This window comes from Neofelis nebulosa, chromosome 16, assembly GCF_028018385.1.
Source record: "Neofelis nebulosa isolate mNeoNeb1 chromosome 16, mNeoNeb1.pri, whole genome shotgun sequence".
In the NCBI taxonomy this organism is placed as follows: domain Eukaryota; kingdom Metazoa; phylum Chordata; class Mammalia; order Carnivora; family Felidae; genus Neofelis; species Neofelis nebulosa.
In genome coordinates, this window is record NC_080797.1 from 13692067 (window position 1) to 13708890 (window position 16824).

The following is a 16824-nucleotide window of genomic DNA, read 5'->3' on the forward strand; positions in this document are numbered from 1 at the left end:
CTCAGGTCACAATCTCATGGTCACGGAATCAAGCCCCATGTTGGGCAGCATGGAGCCTGCTTGGGATTCTCTCGCTCTCCCTCCACCCTTCCTTTGCTCATGCTCGCTCACTCTCGCACATTTCTCTCATTTTTTTTTTAAAAAGCAGTTTAAAAAAATTAAAAATTAAAAATTAAAAAGCAAGGTTTTCTTTTTAAAGATTATTTGTTTTGAGAGAGAGACAAGGGCAGAGAGAGAATCCCAAGCAGACTCCACACCGTCAGCCCAGAGCCTGATGTAGGGCTCAATCTTACACACCATGAGATCATAACCTGAGCCGAAATCAAGAGTCAGATGCTCAACCGAGCCACCCAGGCGCCCCCAAAAAACACTTTTAAAAAGAAAAACAGTGCATTGTAATTGCAAAGTTCTTCAACTATACAGAGAAGCCATCCTTAACTTCCAAAAACAACAGTATAGCCAATGGCATTAATGAACAAGTATCCTTCAAATCAGATCACAAACAGGACACAACTTTTATCTAGCTCCCTTCACCGACTTTGCACCCAAGGCAAAGACACTTTTCCTCCCCGCCCCCCCACCCCCACCCCGGGGTCAGGAAAGGTGTGTGGTTGATGCTTACATTTTGGAATGGAACAGAACCAGAACGGAGGTTTCACGAGGAAAGGTATCCCCAATGCACCTCTCCTGGCCTAGCCTGCTGGACAACACCAACCACACCCCATGGGCCTGTTTTTATGCTTAGGTGCTAGGAGGGAGGGTGCAACTTCTCCCCGTTGAAGGAACTTCAAACTTCACTCGCTGCTCTAAGAGGCCCTTGAGCGATTTACCGTAGGCGTGTACACGTGTGTGGCGCACTGAAGACTGCTGGCCTCTGGGAACATTTCTACCCTCCTGTCACATTTTCTGGCACATGAGGTCCTCCTCATGGGCCCCTGTACACCAGGACACTGTGATGGACAAAAGACAGGAAGCCCCTGATGTAGTAGCAGGGGCACTAACACAGGGCTACCTGTGTCACACGTCAGACAGTTGTTATCCCATGTTACACACGAGAACTAAAATTCAAACAGGTTAGGTGGCAAGGCTGGAATGTAGCCCCCATGTGCCCAGTCCAGAGCCCACCCTCACCGTCTCCTGATGCAGTCAGTCAATATAATAAGACACATACGACCGCAGCAGGTTCCAGGTCCTGCCACACGGGATTGTGTCTCAAGATGTGTTACCAATGCAAATTATTTTAAATCCAAACCGTCTGAAACCACTAATTACACATCAAAATAAACTGAGTTTTTCCATCGGAAGCACTACCAAATGCTAGGTTAAGTAGAAGTTAACCCAGTTGTTGAGTTATTTTTAACTTAGTAAATTAACAACTACTTTAAAATAGCTGCCCTGTATTCCCAATATCTACAAATCAGTGACAAAGTGTATCTCAATTTGGCAAAAGAAAGCACATTATAGCTTTTAAAGAAAAGCACATAGTGGTCACTTAAAGCAATTAACTTGTACACTGAGCACTTTTCAAAGTGCAACACTCTGCCCTCTGCTACATATGTACACACCACCGCACGTCACCCGCTGCTGGGTCCAGGAGTCCAGCCATCTTGGACCCCTGCTCTCAGCTTTTTTACAGAAACCGGTCAGTCTCGGGTCACAAAATGAAGGAATCTCAGCCAACCCTGCAGCCCTGGACCAAGAAAACACGACGGACCTCACCAGTGGGCCTGCTCTGGTCTTCAAACACGACATCCTCGTTGGATCTTCTTCCGGGAACCCTATCCTCCTTCACACTTGGTCTGTGTCCGCTCACTGGGCCAACCAGGCCTCGCTGCATCTCTCAGGGGTTCTTTCACCCACTTGCCCTAGTGACCCACAGGGTCTCACTCCTCCTAAGCCTACTCTTAACCTCCACTCTCCTTACAACAGCCCCCGGCGCACAAACTTCTTACACCCTCACCCCCCCACTCCCCAGCCCCACACCTCCAAGAGGTCCTGATGGCCAAGCCCATGGCTCCCCAATCGCTGTCCTTTTCCTGGGGCCAACCCCTCTCTTGGTGCTCCACTTAGTCCCTTCTTTTGGATACTGATATTCTCTGGGAACCTTGGTTCCGCCCCACTCCATTTCTGAGCACAACCAAGTCACTGTGAGTTCCTTTGGTTTTTTGCTTGGAGTATTCACCTGGAAAGCTCCAGAAGCCACTCTCTGCTCACCCCTCTCCAGTCCTAACCCTCAAGAATGCCATCTCTGATTTAGCGAGAAAATCCTGAAACGTGACATTACCAAACTTAAACTGCAAGTTAAAACACACCACATAAGAAAGAGGGGTAGAGCTGTATCACTAACGGATTGGCAGCTAATTTAGCACAGGAGCAGGATCACTTTCCCAAATAAACGCGATTATAGTGTCACATGTTAAACAGTTTAGGGCTATAGCAGATTCAACCTCTTCTATGTCCATACAGCTATTAGATATTCTAGGACTTTCCTGATCAAAAATGTCAAATTCACTTGATGTTTCAAAGTACTTTAACAACTGTTAAAGACTTATTTTTATTTGTAAATTATGTGCAGTTTGCTACCCTAGCAACAATAAGAGCAACAACACAGCCAGACATTCCTGCCCAGCAAATCTTCCTAGATTTGCTGCCCACTCAGACCAGGTCCCTGGACAAATAAGGACCCTGTCCTCAAAGAGGGCATTCTTCATTCTGTCACTGACCACCTTGAAAATGCTCCCCCACCAGGCCCAAGGTTCCTTCCAGCCTAAATTCCACCTTCTTCAGCACCAGGCTGCTGGCCCAGGGACAGCCACAAGGCCACCTCCACCCGCTCACTTTCAGGAGCTTCCCCTCCCCCACACGTAGCCCAGGGCCCTTCCACGGTTCCCACCCCAAAGAACTCCCCAGTATCAATAACACCTGCACCTCCAGAGAGTGAGATGCTCCCAGAGAGGAAAAAGTTTGCATTTCTGTACCCACAGCCCCACATACTTACTTGGCTGACAATCAAGGATTTGTCGAAATCGCCTGTTTGCTGGAAAACCACACACCCTGGCATGTGTGTGCACTCCACACACACTCAAGGGTCCCCACTGGGCTCACCGACCATCATGGAAAAACCATGTGTGTTCAGATCTTACCCAAACTGTTTAAAATACTCACAAGAGCCAATACACTGGATCACGGTCCTCGTTTGTCTCTGTTCCTCCTACAGTAACACACTATCTGACATTTTAATAAAATGATGAACCATACTTTAAGACTAAATTACTTATGCACTCTCCCAAATTCTCTGTATGTAAATTTTCAACACTAACTACAAAATGCAAATTCACTCTAAAATTGGAATTGGACTAAAATCACGGTCATTCAAATAAGACACCAACCATGGATTGTGATTTTTTTTTTCATATATTTTTTTTAACTCGGTAGTGATTTTCAATTCAGTAGGCAAGTCTGAAATAAGCAATAAGAATATTTCAATCTCTGCATAATTTCTCTAAATTACACATTTTTTTAAGCTTATACAACTTGATTTTTTAACTTAAAAAGAACTTGTAACATAAAACTAAGTTTAGGTTCAAGAAAAAGATTCTTAAAACAATTTATCTGCATTTAACTAGCACCAACTGTCTTTACCCAGTCTCTTGCATTAACCTGTATCTGTTACTACTCTACACCAAAAATGCAGGAACGATCTCTACAAAAAGGGCAGTGCTACAAGGTCCCACAAGTTATTCACTTATTCCACGTTGTGAAAACGCCAAAATCCCTTCTGTGAAACAATTCCTGGGCCATAAGAAGGGCAGGGCTCCTGGAAGCCGGGATGCAGCTCAGGGGCTCGGCCTCCACCGCACAACCTCTCTTACTCACTCCTTCTTCTGGGCACACTGTACCCCTCCGAAAGTCTGATTTCTGCTCCCTTGCCAAAGGTCAACTTATTTCCATATTTATTTAACATGCCAATGCAAACAGGTTTGGCTGAAAATAAGAGAATTTTCCTTGTAAACCTCAAAACCCTCGGAATAAAGGCAGAAAATCCTTTGTTGTGACATCAAGTTACTTGTAAACAACAAACTGTCGGAGTAAAAGACAGCTGTCATGGGGCGCCTGCGTGGCTCAGTTGGTTAAGCGGCCGACGTCAGCTCAGGTCACGATCTTGTAGTTGACGAGTTCGAGCCCCGCGTCGGGCTCTGTGCTGACAGCTCAGAGCCTGGAACCTGCTTCCTGCTGCGATTCTGTCTCCCTCTCTCTCTGCACCGCCCCCTCTGCAGTCTGCCCCCCCCCTCAAAAAATAAACATTAAAAAAATTAAAAAAAGACAGCTGTCAGGCCCTACCACTGGTTTCAGGCAGTCTGCAGTGTGCACACGCGCGTGCACACACGCACAGCCATCTCTGAAACACGCCCATCGGCTAAGCAACAGCACAGCACACATGGACCAAAGTCAAGGAAATCAGCGTCTCTAGCAACTGGAAGCAGTTAAAAATTCTCAGTTTGTGGACAAAGGCTCTATTTGCAACGATCTAGAAAGGAGCCCCTGAGGAATAATTAGCATTTCCTAGAGAGCAAGCTTGTTTTCCAAGCAAAGTAAAGGATAACTTCATAAAACCAGAGAACCGACCTACGTCGTTTTGTAGCCAGGCTGACAACTCCCCACCAAGCTCACCTAACACCCCACGTGACCTTGTAATAGTTTCTAAATAATCAACTAACTTAAAAACAAAGTCATATTAAAAGTATCCAGTTTTCCCCAAATTTTAAGGCGCAGAGCACAGATTTAAAATGTATCGTGCTTGAAAAGTTTCCAATTTACCGGGTTACTAATGGGGGGGAGGGGGGGCGGGGGCAAAGAGTCCTTGCAGCTCAAAACAGACTCCCGAAGTATGTCGCTACTGAAAACCTGTAGAACAAAAAGGAAGTATGAACGAGACGCCGCCGTAAGACGCAGATTTTAAGTTAAGAAAACACGTTACACCAACTAGACTTGACCGTCGGTACCGAGAACTACCTGCACGTCGGTAACGAAAAACACACGCTAACTCCCCAGAACGCACCAGGGACTCCCGAAAGGGGGCACCGGCCCACGTGCACCGCCGCCCGAGCCTCCGCTCTGGGAAGGTGAGGCCGGGGTCTCTGGCAGGGTGGCGGTCCGCTACCGCTCCGGGGGTCCGCGCTCGGGGGCAGGAGGCCGTGCGGGTGGGGGCGGGGGTGGGGGCGGGGTCGTGCGTGGTGGGTCGCGGCCCGGGTCCCGGCCGTGGGAGCGGGTCTGGGTCGAGATCTGGGCCCTCCCGGTGGACAGGACCGACAAGGCCAGGGGCGCCGGATCGGGGGTCCCGCCCCCCCCCCCTCCCGCGCCCCCGGCCCACTCACACGCGCGGCAGCTGCAGCGGCGGCGCCCCGCGCCTCTGGAACACGCCGTCCACGAACACGCCGTTCTTGCCGAGGCAGCGCAGGTAGAAGTCGCCGCCGGTGTCGGGCCCGGGCTGCGCGGACGGCTCCGGGGCCGCCCCGCCATGGCCGCCGCCGCCCGGGGGCGTGAAGATCTCGAGGTGGCGCCGCGAGATGAAGCTCGAGTGGCCCATGCTCACGTCCACGGAGCCCTGCGACGAGTTGCGCCCGATGGTCACCGAGCGCTTCTTCATCAGGTACTCGAACTCGCGGCCCTCGAGGCGCGCCACGGCCCAGCCGCCCGGCGGGGACCCGCCGCCCGCGCCCCCGCCGCCCCCGGCCCCGCCGCCCGCGGGAGGCCCGCCCGCGCCCGGGAGCGCCGCGGCCGCCGCCATGGGCCTGCGAGGGCCCGGGCCGCCTTCCGCCGCCGCCGCCGCCGCCGCCACGGAGCTGAGGGCCGCGCGAGGCCGCCGGCCGGCGAGCGACGAGCGGCGGCGAGGGGCGGGACACGCGCGGCGCGCTGCGAGCCGGCGGGCGCCGCTGACTGGCGGCCGCGCCGGCCTATGGGGGCGGCGCACAGCAGTGGGGCTACCGGCGGCCAGCCAATTGCGAGGCACGCCGGCCGAGCGCCCCGCACGTCCGGCCGCGGCGCCCGGCGCAGGCGCGGCTTCCAGCGGCCTGGAAAACCCGGGGCAGAGCGTGGCTGGCGCGGAGTCGCGGGACAGCTCGGGCCCGGGTCGAGGTCCGCGCGGGCTGGGCGGCCGGGGGGGAGCGCGTGACGTCTGCCGCGAGGGGCTGCGGCTCGGGCTCCGGCCGCGGGGTGGGTGGGGCGCGCACGGCCCGCGCTGGCATCCCGGCTGGCAGAGCTGGGAACCGCCTCCACGGCTGGAGGTCCGCGGGAGACCACCGACGGCTGGCTAAGTCAGCTCTGGGGTGCTGGGACGCGCCGCGCGGGGGGCCGGGGGCGCACGGGGCAGGGGCTGGGGAGGCCGCAGGGGGGCGGAGGGGCGGGGGCACAGGGGGCTGGGGCCGGGTGACCAGGAGCGCGGGAGGGCGGGGACACCTGTGCCTGAGAAGGTGCTGGAAGTGCCCGCAGGAGACATTGGGACACCCCTCATCCCAGCGGAACTCTGACTTGTCTTGTGATCTGTGTCCGCAGTCTAGCATGAACTTTTCGAGCTGTGAGTATGGCAGAATGTGCTAGACAAGGAAAAGGAAGTTTCATTAAATATTTATGTAGTGGTGGTCTTCAGGCAAGTGTGGAAATGTAAGTGGGGGAGCTTCTCATTTAGAAACAAAATACAGGGGTACCTGACTGGCTTGACCTCCGGGTTGTAAATTCCAATCCCATATTCTGTGTAGAGATTACTTAAAAATAAAATCTTTTTTGGGGCCCCTGGGTGGCTAAGTCAGTTGAGCATCCCATTCTTGATTTTGGCTCAGGTTATGATCCCAGGGTCATGAGATACAGCCCCTCCTCCAGCTCTGTGCTCACAGCGCTGAGCCTTCCTGGGATTCTCTCTCTCTCTCTCTCTCCCTCTCTCTCTCTCTCTCTCTCTCTCTCTCTCTCTCTCTCTCAAATAAATAAACTTAAAAGCAAATAAACAAGGGGCGCCTGGGTGGTACAGTTTGTTGGGCGTCCAACTTTGGTTCAGGTCATGATCTCATGGCTTGTGAGTTTGAGCCCCTCATCAGGCTCTGTGCTGACAGCATGGAGCCTGCTTGGGATTCTGGGTCTTTCTCTCTCTCTCTCTGCCCATCTCCCAACTCATGCTCTGTCTCTCTTTCTCTCAAAAATAAATAAAACATTAAAAAAAACATTAAAAATTAATAAAATCTTTTTAAAAATAAAAGCATAATAGTCGATTGAAAGAAAGGGCATATGATCAAGTATAACAAGTGTTTCCAAACCACTGATGACAGTGACTATGGACTGCGTTGTCTGCTCTTGTGTCCTGGGGCTTTGTCCCCTGCCTTGTGCTTAGAGCACACACTTCAGGGCATCACCCCTCTACTTGCCTTCCAGAAGTTTCACAGTAATCAACTTATTGATGGTGTTTGGAGGGTGTGTGTGTATGCTGCTAACTTCTACAAGGCTAACTGGAAGCTGCTCACATGTTATCAGCACCAGGTATCCATCATGCAGGGAACCCAGATTTGCAGATATAAAGAGGATGAGCCTGTAGCATTGCACTGACATGTTTCAATTATACCCTTGCAGTGTAGACGCAAAGATAGGCAATGCCAAGCCCTGTACAAGTAGAAATGGTAAGAACCACATGGTTCTAGACGAAAGCTCACCAAGTGCTGGGACAGTCGGAAAAGGCTCCAGATCAGAGACAGGGCTTGCACTGGGCTTTCCGCCCATCACAAATGCTTGGTAAGTGTCCACTGTATACAGGCACGAGCCAGAGTTTCGCAGACAGCAGTGAGCAAACCGGCAGCCGTGCCCCGTCGCCATGTGTGAAAGGAGAACCAAAAGGAAGTCAGCACGCAAGACCCCTCGTGACTGAGGGAAAAGCAGCACCAGAAGAGCTCGCAAGGTAGGTGGCCCGCTGCTCTTTGCATCAAGGAGCTAAAGGCAGAGGTATGGAAGACAGACACCCAGACCCGGCTTTTACAAAGATTTGTTCTTCCATTCAGAAGTGGACTGAGCATCTACAGTCTGCCAGACACAGGTGGAGAAAGAGAGCAGAGGCTTACGGAGGAACCGCCATCCCCACGTGATCATCACAGCACAGCCAAAGAGCAGCACGTTCCGTAAAGCAGAGGGGCCAAGAGATGAGCCAGAAGGCCGGAGGAGGAGGAGACCTCTGACCTGCAGGATCTGTACCAGGGACCACAGCAACCTCTGGGTGGAGAGCAAGGGCACAGCCCTGAGGAGGCAGAAGGGTGTGTCAGAGGCAGGAGAAGGCATTTCGGAAGGCTTGCTGCGCTGCTGGGCTCCTTGCTAAGGGAAATGGGAACCTCCAGGGCAGTTCAAGCAAGGAGTGATATGATCCAATTTAACTTAAAAAGATCAACCTTTTTGCTGTGGGACAAAATTGAAAACAGGGAGACCCATTTGTGTCTCTTGCAGTGAATCAGACTACGGTAAAGATAGCTGGACCCATGGTCCTCAAACCTTTTGCACAGTATCTAATAAACTAATTTTGTGAAAATTTATAAGCCCCCACATTTAAGATAATAGCAAAATTTTACATTATGTTAAAAAGTTAAATTTTTATTTTGAGAGAGAGCACATGTGCATGCACACGTGCAAGTGGGGGAGGGGGAGAGAGAGACTGAGCCACCCAGACTCCCCAGAGACAATCTTAAACAGGCTCTATGCTCACTGCAAAGGCCAGTGCAAGGCTCAATCCCAGGACCCTGGGATCATGACCTGGGCTGAGATCAAGAGTCGGATGTTCAACCAACTGAGCCACCCAGGCACTGCCCCCCATTATGTCTAAATAATTGCAATGAATGTAATTTCCCAGATATAAATATTGACTTTTAAAATAGATCATGACATCATTCCTTAAATGTATGAAATGGATCCCGAATGCCATTTTGATTTGAAACCCACTAGCATATGTTTTTATAAACATACAAACAGTCTTCTGGGGTAACCAGAGTTTAATTAAATCCTTTACTCCTAAACTCATTTCCGTTCAAATTCTCCCACAAATTTTATCCTAAATAATAATGTTTATGCTTGAGTATTTATTGATGAACTTATGATTTACCCCTGGAGAGAGACACACACATATGTGCACGTTAATTTGCAATTCCTGCAGATGTAAGCCTCATATTAAAACATTTCTCTTGGATTGAATTACGGCAGCCATTATTAACATATGGTTGGTGAAAGTAATATTAATATCTATATGCAGGTTTCGATTAAGACTAAAAAATTGAGTATATCGGAGGTTTGTCTCCTAATAGTATGTGGGGCCTTTTTTCATTGGACCTAGCTCATACATCCGGTGACGAGAATTACTGGAGTGGGGCAGGGTGCAGAACCAATATTATCACTCATCATAAATGCATACACATAAGTGAACAAAACAAGAGGAAGTTTTATTACAGCAAAACCTAACACTGTTCTGGGAGCCTCTTCTGGTTGTAGGTGCGACGGGAGAGCTGACCAGAGACTGCAGAGGCCTTGCAGGACTGGGAGGTGCTGGAACTTGGTGCAACCCAGGCAGCAGCTGAGACGCCAGAAGGGCCACGCCCCAGGAGTCAGGGCAGCACATGAGGAGTAAGGGACAAAGTTAAATTACCTGAAGTGAAGAGCTCATTGAATTTTCTGGACAACAGACAGGGCACAGCTGAAGAGAGGGTTTTTCAACTCAAAGTTCCATCAGGAGAAAGCACCTGAAAACTCAGAAAAAAAAAAAATCAAAATGAGAAAAAGATAACAGAGAGCAATGTTAGAGATGTATGAACAGGATCGAATGGTCTGATGTACAACAGTCGAAAGCTGTACTTCCAGAAGGAAGGAGAAAGAAACTGGAGTAGAAATATTTGAAGGGAGAATGTGTAAGAATTTTACACAGTGGCGCGCCTGGTTAGCTCAGTCGGTTGAGTGTCCGACTCTTGATCTCATCTCAGGATGTGACCTCATGGTTTGTGAGATCAAGCCCTGCGTGAGGCTCCACGCTGGGAGTGGAGCCTGCTGGGGGTTCTCTCTCTGTCCCTTCTCTTCGCTTGTGCTCTCTCTCAAAATAAACATAAAGAATTTTACAAATTGATAAGAATACACCAACCACAGATCCAAAAAGTTTGGTAAACCCCAAAGAGAACAAATTCAAAGAAAAACATGTGGAGGCATATCACAGTCCAGCTTCTGAAAACCAAAGATAAAAATAAATGTCCTAACAGGAGAGGCGCCTGGGTGGCTCAGTTAAACGTCTGACCTCGGCTCAGGTCATGATCTCACGGTTTGTGAGTTCAAGCCCCGTGTTGGGCTCTGTGCTGACAGCTCGGAGCCTAGAGCCTGCTTTGGATTCTGTGTCCCTCTCTCTCTTTCTGCCCCTTTCCCACTTATGCTCTGTCTCTGTCTCTCTCTCTCTCAAAAATAGACGTTAAAAAAAAAGTTCTAAAAGGAGACAAAATTGAAAAGACACATCACATTCAGGGAAACTAAATGAGAATGACTTATCACAAGCAGTGGTGCCAGAAGACAGAGACGGCATCTGCAAAATGCTGAATGTCAAACGGTCCTCCAGACCAGTATTCAATACCTAACAAAAATACCCTTCAAAAAGTAAAGACGTAATTAATTTTAACACACGTAAAAAAAGGTATTTTCAGATCAACAAAAGCTGAAGAATGTCACCAGAAGAGGCCTTCAGAAAAGTAATGACGTTTTTCAGGCCACAGGAAGGTGACGGCAGTGGAATCCCAGACCTGCACGAGGGCACGAAGACCTGGGCAGACGATGGAGTGGGTGACTGTAAAAACATTTAAAATAACTTCTTTAAAAAATTATGGAACAAATGCTTGAAGCAAATTTTAAAGTCGCACGTTCCGGGCTTTAGAGCAATGCTGTGCAATATAGTTTCTGATGCGTTCAGTCATGGTGCCTGCCCAGCACAGGAGCCGCCACCCCGGGGGGAGCTCGTGGGCACTTCCAGTGTGGCTAGTGGAACTGAGGAGCTGAACTTTAAGGCTGCATTTGGTTATAATTAATGTAATTGTATGTTTAAATAGCCACATGTGGCTAGTGGCTACCAGATCAGACAATGCAACCCACAGAAATAAAAAATACGATCACAAGAGAAGAAAAAAAGAGGGAAGTCGGTGTTATTTCACTGTTTCAAGGTTCTTACCTGGTTAATCAAATGGTGTATGATTCCAAAGTGAGCCGTAGTAAGTGAAGGGTACTTACTGTAATTTATAGCTCAACCACTAATAGAAGTATAAATCTATATATTATATATGGTATATAATACCTATAGGTAAAAAACTATGAGGAGATAAGATGGAATTTTAAAAATATGTGAATAGTCCAATAGGCCAGGAAGAAGACAAAAAGCTCAGATGGGACAAATACAGAACAAGGTTGTGGCTTTAAACCCAACTGTGTCAGTTACTATATTAAATGCAAATGTGTGGAACAGTACAATTAGAAGCCAGAAACTTTAGACTGAGTAGAAAGGAAAAGAGAAAAACCACCTGACCTACAAGTTTACAAAACACTCTTGCAACCTAAAGACGAAGACGAGCTGAAGGTACGGGGATGGATAAAGCAGTTTCACGCAAACCCCTGGCATCAGACCAGCCGCCTCAGGTAAGGGCTGTCACAGGAGACTGGTCCACGGGGTCAACTGTGGGTTGACAGGGTCAACTCAGCAATAAAATGCAAGAATACTAAGTGCATATCATCACAGTCTCCAGGACTCCTGGCTGGCTCAGTGGAGCGTGTGACTCTTGATCTCTGGGTTGTGGGTTCAGGCCCCACGTTGGGTGTAGAGATTGCTTACAAAGATGAAATCCTTGGGGAGCCTGGGTGGCTCAGTCAGTTAAGTATCCAACTTTGGCTCTGGTCATTACCTCACAGTTCGTGAGTTCGAGCCCCGCATCGGGCTCTGTGCTGATAGCTCGGAGCCTGGAGCCTGCTTTGGATCCTGTGTCTCCCTCGCTCTCTGCCCCTCCCCCCTCACGCTCTGTCTCTCTTTCTCAAAAATAAACATTAAATTTTTTTTAAAGGATGAAATCTTTAAAATAACAAACCTAACATCCAAAGTTTCAAAGCAAAAATTGACAGATCTGAAATGAGATAGAAAAGAACCTACAAATATAGTTCAAGATGTTAACAGTTGGCTATGCAGTTACCAGAACGAGCAGGCAGAAAAGTCTAGAAGGCAAAGAAAGAACAACGAGGCCTGGACCTTCCAGTGTTTATGTCAGGCAAGCCTGGCTGGAGAGAGTGTTGTCAGAACCCTGTGCTAGTTGACAAACCATTTGTGCGGCGTTTTCTGCGTGCCAGGTACGGCTTTAAGGACTCTGTGGGTATTGACTCAGGCTGTCCTGTGATAGAGCTCTACCGGACAGACGCTCCAATGGCCTGTATCACACCCGGGCAGCGAGGGCACAGTGACCTGCCCACTCCAGGCCAGCCTATACTGCCCTATGCGGTAAGCAAAACTGAGGCTTCCTCTATATGCCACTCAGTAAAAAGGGTGCCAATTCTTAATGTTATCACTGTGAATTTTTATAGTCTCTAAGAAACATAAATCAGAAGAAAATCCACCACTGCCGCTGGTTTCATTTAACAAGATAATACAATGCGATTGCAAGTCCTGTGGTCCTAAGAATGTCACTCCGTGTATCAGCATTTTCCCCTAAACTGAAACACCTTCAGAGGCTCGGCATTATGCACCAGGCGAAAGCCAGACCCAGCAACCTGTGTTTCCTGCAAACAGACGTTCTCCCTGTCCAGCTCCGGCCCAGATTTCCGTTTCCTCGCACTGCTCCCGGGTGGTGTGGGTGACCTGTGCCCACCCCAGCTGTTGGGCTCTGCCTACGGCTTGCCTGTGCCATACTCCCCTCCAAACAGCCCCCTTCCCCGCCTATTCCCGCATCAGCCCTTGTTCATACGGCTCTCCCGCCTGCAGCCAGGTACCCTCCTTCCCACCAATCCAATTCCCTCTTGACACAGTACAGTTGGCACTTGAACAACTCGAGGGGCAGGGTCGGGGCACCGACTCCCTTGACACCCCCAAAACTTTACTAATAGCCTGCTGTTGACGAGAAGCCTTACCAATAACATAAATGGTTGATTAACAATATGTTCCTTGTTCTATGTTTTATATACTGCATTCTTCCCAAAGAAAAGGAAGCTAGAATAAAAACAAATGTTAGTCAAATCCTAAGAAAAACATTGATGGTAGTGTTCTTTTCGGAAAAAAAATCCACCTGTAAGGGGACCTACGCGTTTCAAACCTATGTTGTCCAAGGGTCCGCTGCGTTTCCTCATTGTGGTCATTCTGTGCGCACAGGCCCGGGGCCCCAGGACTAACCTGTGTGTGTGTAATGCTTATTTGACATTTAATAACTTCTAGCCTGACGATGTTTCTTGCTGCCTTCCTTTCATTGTTACTTAGTTTCTGTGCTGTTGAGTCTTACCTCCCCAGCTGCTGGGGCCTCCAGTTAACGCCTCTGAGTGATTCAGTGCCAGTGGTAGATTGTCAGTATGTGTCCGTCTGGCGAAATCCTGTAACTGTGTTGACTCGGCTGCCCAGCGCTCATATTGCGTTCAACTCATCGTGGCTGTGGGTACACAGAGGAGACAAATATTCTAAATGTTCTTATTTTGGCCAAGCTTTCAAAGAAAATATAAGCTATACTCATGAAAATACGGCCCTGCTGATAAAACTGTAAATTTAAAAAGTATGGGGTGCCTGGGTGGCTCAGTCAGTTGAGTGTCCGACTTCAGCTCAGGTCATGATCTCACAGTCTGTGAGTTCGAGCCCCACGTCGGGCTCTGTGCTGACAGCTCAGAGCCTGGAGCCCGCTTTGGATTCTGTGTCTCCCCCTCTCTCTGCCCCTCCCCCGACTCATTCTCTCTCTCCCTCTCTCTCTCTCTCTAAAATGAATAAACATTAAAAAAATTTAAAAAATAAAAAGTATTATGGATGTAGGTACTATATTAAGTAAATAATAAATTTCACAATTTCTGGTTTTCTTCTTTATAGAAACACAAATACTACAGTGTAAAAAACCATACATAAACCATCTGCTACCCAGCCTTCTGAGAAGAATGAGCTGTTCTGGTTGATTAAACGTCCTGGGCTCTGGGGCAGGAGGAGGCTGTCGGGGTGTCCCTCTGCCAACATCTCCCTAGCACCAGGCGAGGAGTAGGCATTTTGTATATTTGTCACATCCCTGAAAGGAATTGAGGTCTACTTGATAAATCCAAATTGATATGATTATGAAGTTTCAGACAGTTGTAAACAATCACAACCACCTGACATCAAAACCTTTCTGATGGTTTCAGGGGTCCCCTGCTGCCCGTGAGTATAATCACCAGTACCATTTTGTCAGTGTCATGGTAGATACACAGAAGTACCTATCAGCATAGAGCTCACCCCAGTTGGTATAAGTAACTATATTGGTATATAGATCACTAAACAAAAGCAACAGATTCTTGAATATTGATTTGCTGAACTTGTGCCCTGTTTGATCTATAGAGTATCATCCCAATCAAAACCTCATCTAGTTTTTCTTATAAAAGTTGACAAGATGATGTTTTTTAATTTTATTTTTCATTTTTTAAAATGTACATCCAAAGTAGTTAGCATATAGTGAAACAATGATTTCAGGAGTAGATTCCTTAGTGCCCTTTGCCCATTTAGCCCATTCCCCCCTCCCACAACAAGATGATTTTTTTTATGTTTATTTTTGAGAGAAGAGAGACAGCACGAGTGGGGGAGGGGCAGAGACAGAGAGACACAGAATCCGAAGCAGGCTCCAGGCTCCGAGCTGTCGGCACACGGCCCGACGCAGGGCTCGAACCCACAAACTATCAGATCGTGACCTGAGCCGAAGTTGGACACTCAACCGCCTGAGCCCCCCCCCCCCCCCCAGTGCCCCTGAAGAGAATTTAAAAGAACTCCTGAGCCTCCATAATCTAAAAAAAACCCTAAATTTCTAAAAATAGGCAAGAGACTGGAGCACTGCCTCACAGAGAAGATACACACCCGGCAGCAAGCAGGCGAACAGTGTGCAGCGTCATTAGTCACCAGGGAAGTGCAACCTGAAACCGCAGAATGGCTACCATTAGTCACGACCCACCTTCCCAAGTGCAAATGACACGTGCAGCAGGTAGAAGTCACACACTGGGGGGGGGGGGGGGTACAGAGTGGGGCCACCACTTTGGGAAACAGAGTGGCAGTTTCTTGTATGCAGTTACACACACACACACACACACACACGCACGCACCCACACGCGCTTACCACGTGGTCCAGCCGGTCCACCTTCGGAACTCACCCAAGAAGGCCTATGCCTGCGGAGTGGCTTGTACGACAGTGTCCACAGCAGCTTTGTTCATAAAAATCAAAAGCAGAAACAACCCAAGTGCCGTCAGCAAGGAAGCGAAGAGACAGATCCCGTGCATCCAGGCGCTAGAGGGGCCGCGGGGAGGCAGAGCCGCCTCCTGGGCTCAAGTCCCCCCGCCCCAGGGAGGGGGGCCGCGCCGGCTCTCACACGTGCCTTCTGGGCTTCCTCCCAAGCATTTCGCTGAAAGCGCTTTGAGTTGCTACCAAAAGACACTTAGAACCTAGCAGAGTTTCAGGTGTACGTGCCCTCTGACCCCGTAACTGCAGGTCTGGAACTGGCAGAGCAGCGCACGGGCCTCTATTCCTGCCCCTCGTGAAGACAGAAAGTTTACCCGACTTCAGTGTACACCAGCAGTGGCCAGTTGAGTGTCCACTCAGAAAGAAGCAAAGGGTGCATCTGCTGAGGTGCAGCGACAGGAGAGGTGGGTGCGTGTGGTGAGGACAGGCTGGCTTACCACCTGGTAACCGAGAAAGGTCCGAACAACATCCACCAACCGCCGACAGGAGCTGCTCCCATTTCCCAGGCCTCGGTCCTTTTCCATTACAAAAATAGTAAGTATGTCTTCCTTTGTGATCTCAATTTAAAATTAATTAAGTTTGGAAAACATTATTGGATCGCTTAAGAGGTAAAAATTCGTGGGACACCTGGGTGGCTCGGTCAGTTAAGCATCAGACTCTTGATTTTGGCTCAGGTCATGATCCCATAGTTCGTGGGTTTGAGCCCTGAGTCAGGCTCAGTGCTGACAGTGTGGAGCCCACGTGGGATTCTTCCTCTCCCTCTCCCTCTGCCCCTCCCCTCCCTCGTTCTTTCTCTCTGTCTCTCTCTCAAAAATAAACATTAAAAAAGGTAAAATTTGGTAAAATGTTTTAAATCCCATCTGATTTTAGAAAAGGGTGAGTTTTATAGATGAATAATATACCTTCTTAATTGAATTTCATTCTAAACAAATGAGAGCGGCAGAGATAAATCTTAAAATACCAGTTTTTAAAAGAAAATACCAAGAAAATCATTAAATTTGCTGATATTAACTGGACCCGAAAGCGTGTCTTTCTAAGACCTCCTTCATCAAAACCTCTTTTCAGCAGACATCCCTCAGGAGCTCTGGAGATGGGGAGACGCGTGTTCCGACCTCAGGTACTCCAGGGGCAGGAAGGGGGTCAGTGGGTGTGTCCGGCTGTGCAGGCTGCATGCGTGTCATCGAAGCCATCACATGGGCAGCTACGTGTATTTGGCTGCTGGGTTAAGGCAATGCTCCCAGACAGGAAGCCCTCAGGAGGGGACCAGGGGTGGCCAGGCCCTACACCAGCTTGCGATGTTTTCCACCACGTTCATCTGAGTTCAAGAAGAAAAGAGAAGATGGCCTGGGTGAGGGTGGCATGAAAC

General features: G+C 49.0%; 1 protein-coding gene and 2 long non-coding RNA genes across 7 annotated transcripts in view; 1 reads left to right on the forward strand and 2 right to left on the reverse strand.

Moving 5' to 3' along the window:
• FOXK2 (forkhead box K2) overlaps positions 1-5834 on the reverse strand; it is a 65899-nt gene extending 60065 nt beyond the window's left edge. For all 3 annotated transcript variants that reach the window (XR_009255191.1, XR_009255190.1, XM_058704530.1), the window contains exon 1: positions 5376-5834. Coding sequence is in view for 1 of the 3 variants with exons in the window: in XM_058704530.1 (XP_058560513.1) it covers positions 5376-5788 (413 nt within the window). In the remaining 2 variants the exon portion in view is untranslated. The remainder of the gene's footprint in view (positions 1-5375) is intronic.
• Positions 5835-6023: 189 nt separating this feature from the next.
• On the forward strand, positions 6024-13263 carry LOC131497878 (uncharacterized). 2 transcript variants are annotated; one of them, XR_009255192.1, is made up of 4 exons: positions 6418-7524; positions 7615-7940; positions 8037-8285; positions 9505-13263. It is a non-coding gene; the product is annotated as an uncharacterized LOC131497878 (long non-coding RNA). The 2 variants fall into 2 exon arrangements; XR_009255193.1 differs by lacking the exons at positions 6418-7524; positions 9505-13263 and adding an exon at positions 6024-6135 and having other exon boundaries at positions 8037-9302.
• On the reverse strand, positions 9435-16824 carry LOC131497880 (uncharacterized). 2 transcript variants are annotated; one of them, XR_009255196.1, is made up of 4 exons: positions 15773-16824; positions 15339-15423; positions 13509-13652; positions 9435-9752 (listed from the first exon to the last, which is right to left on the reverse strand). It is a non-coding gene; the product is annotated as an uncharacterized LOC131497880 (long non-coding RNA). The 2 variants fall into 2 exon arrangements; XR_009255195.1 differs by having other exon boundaries at positions 15339-16824.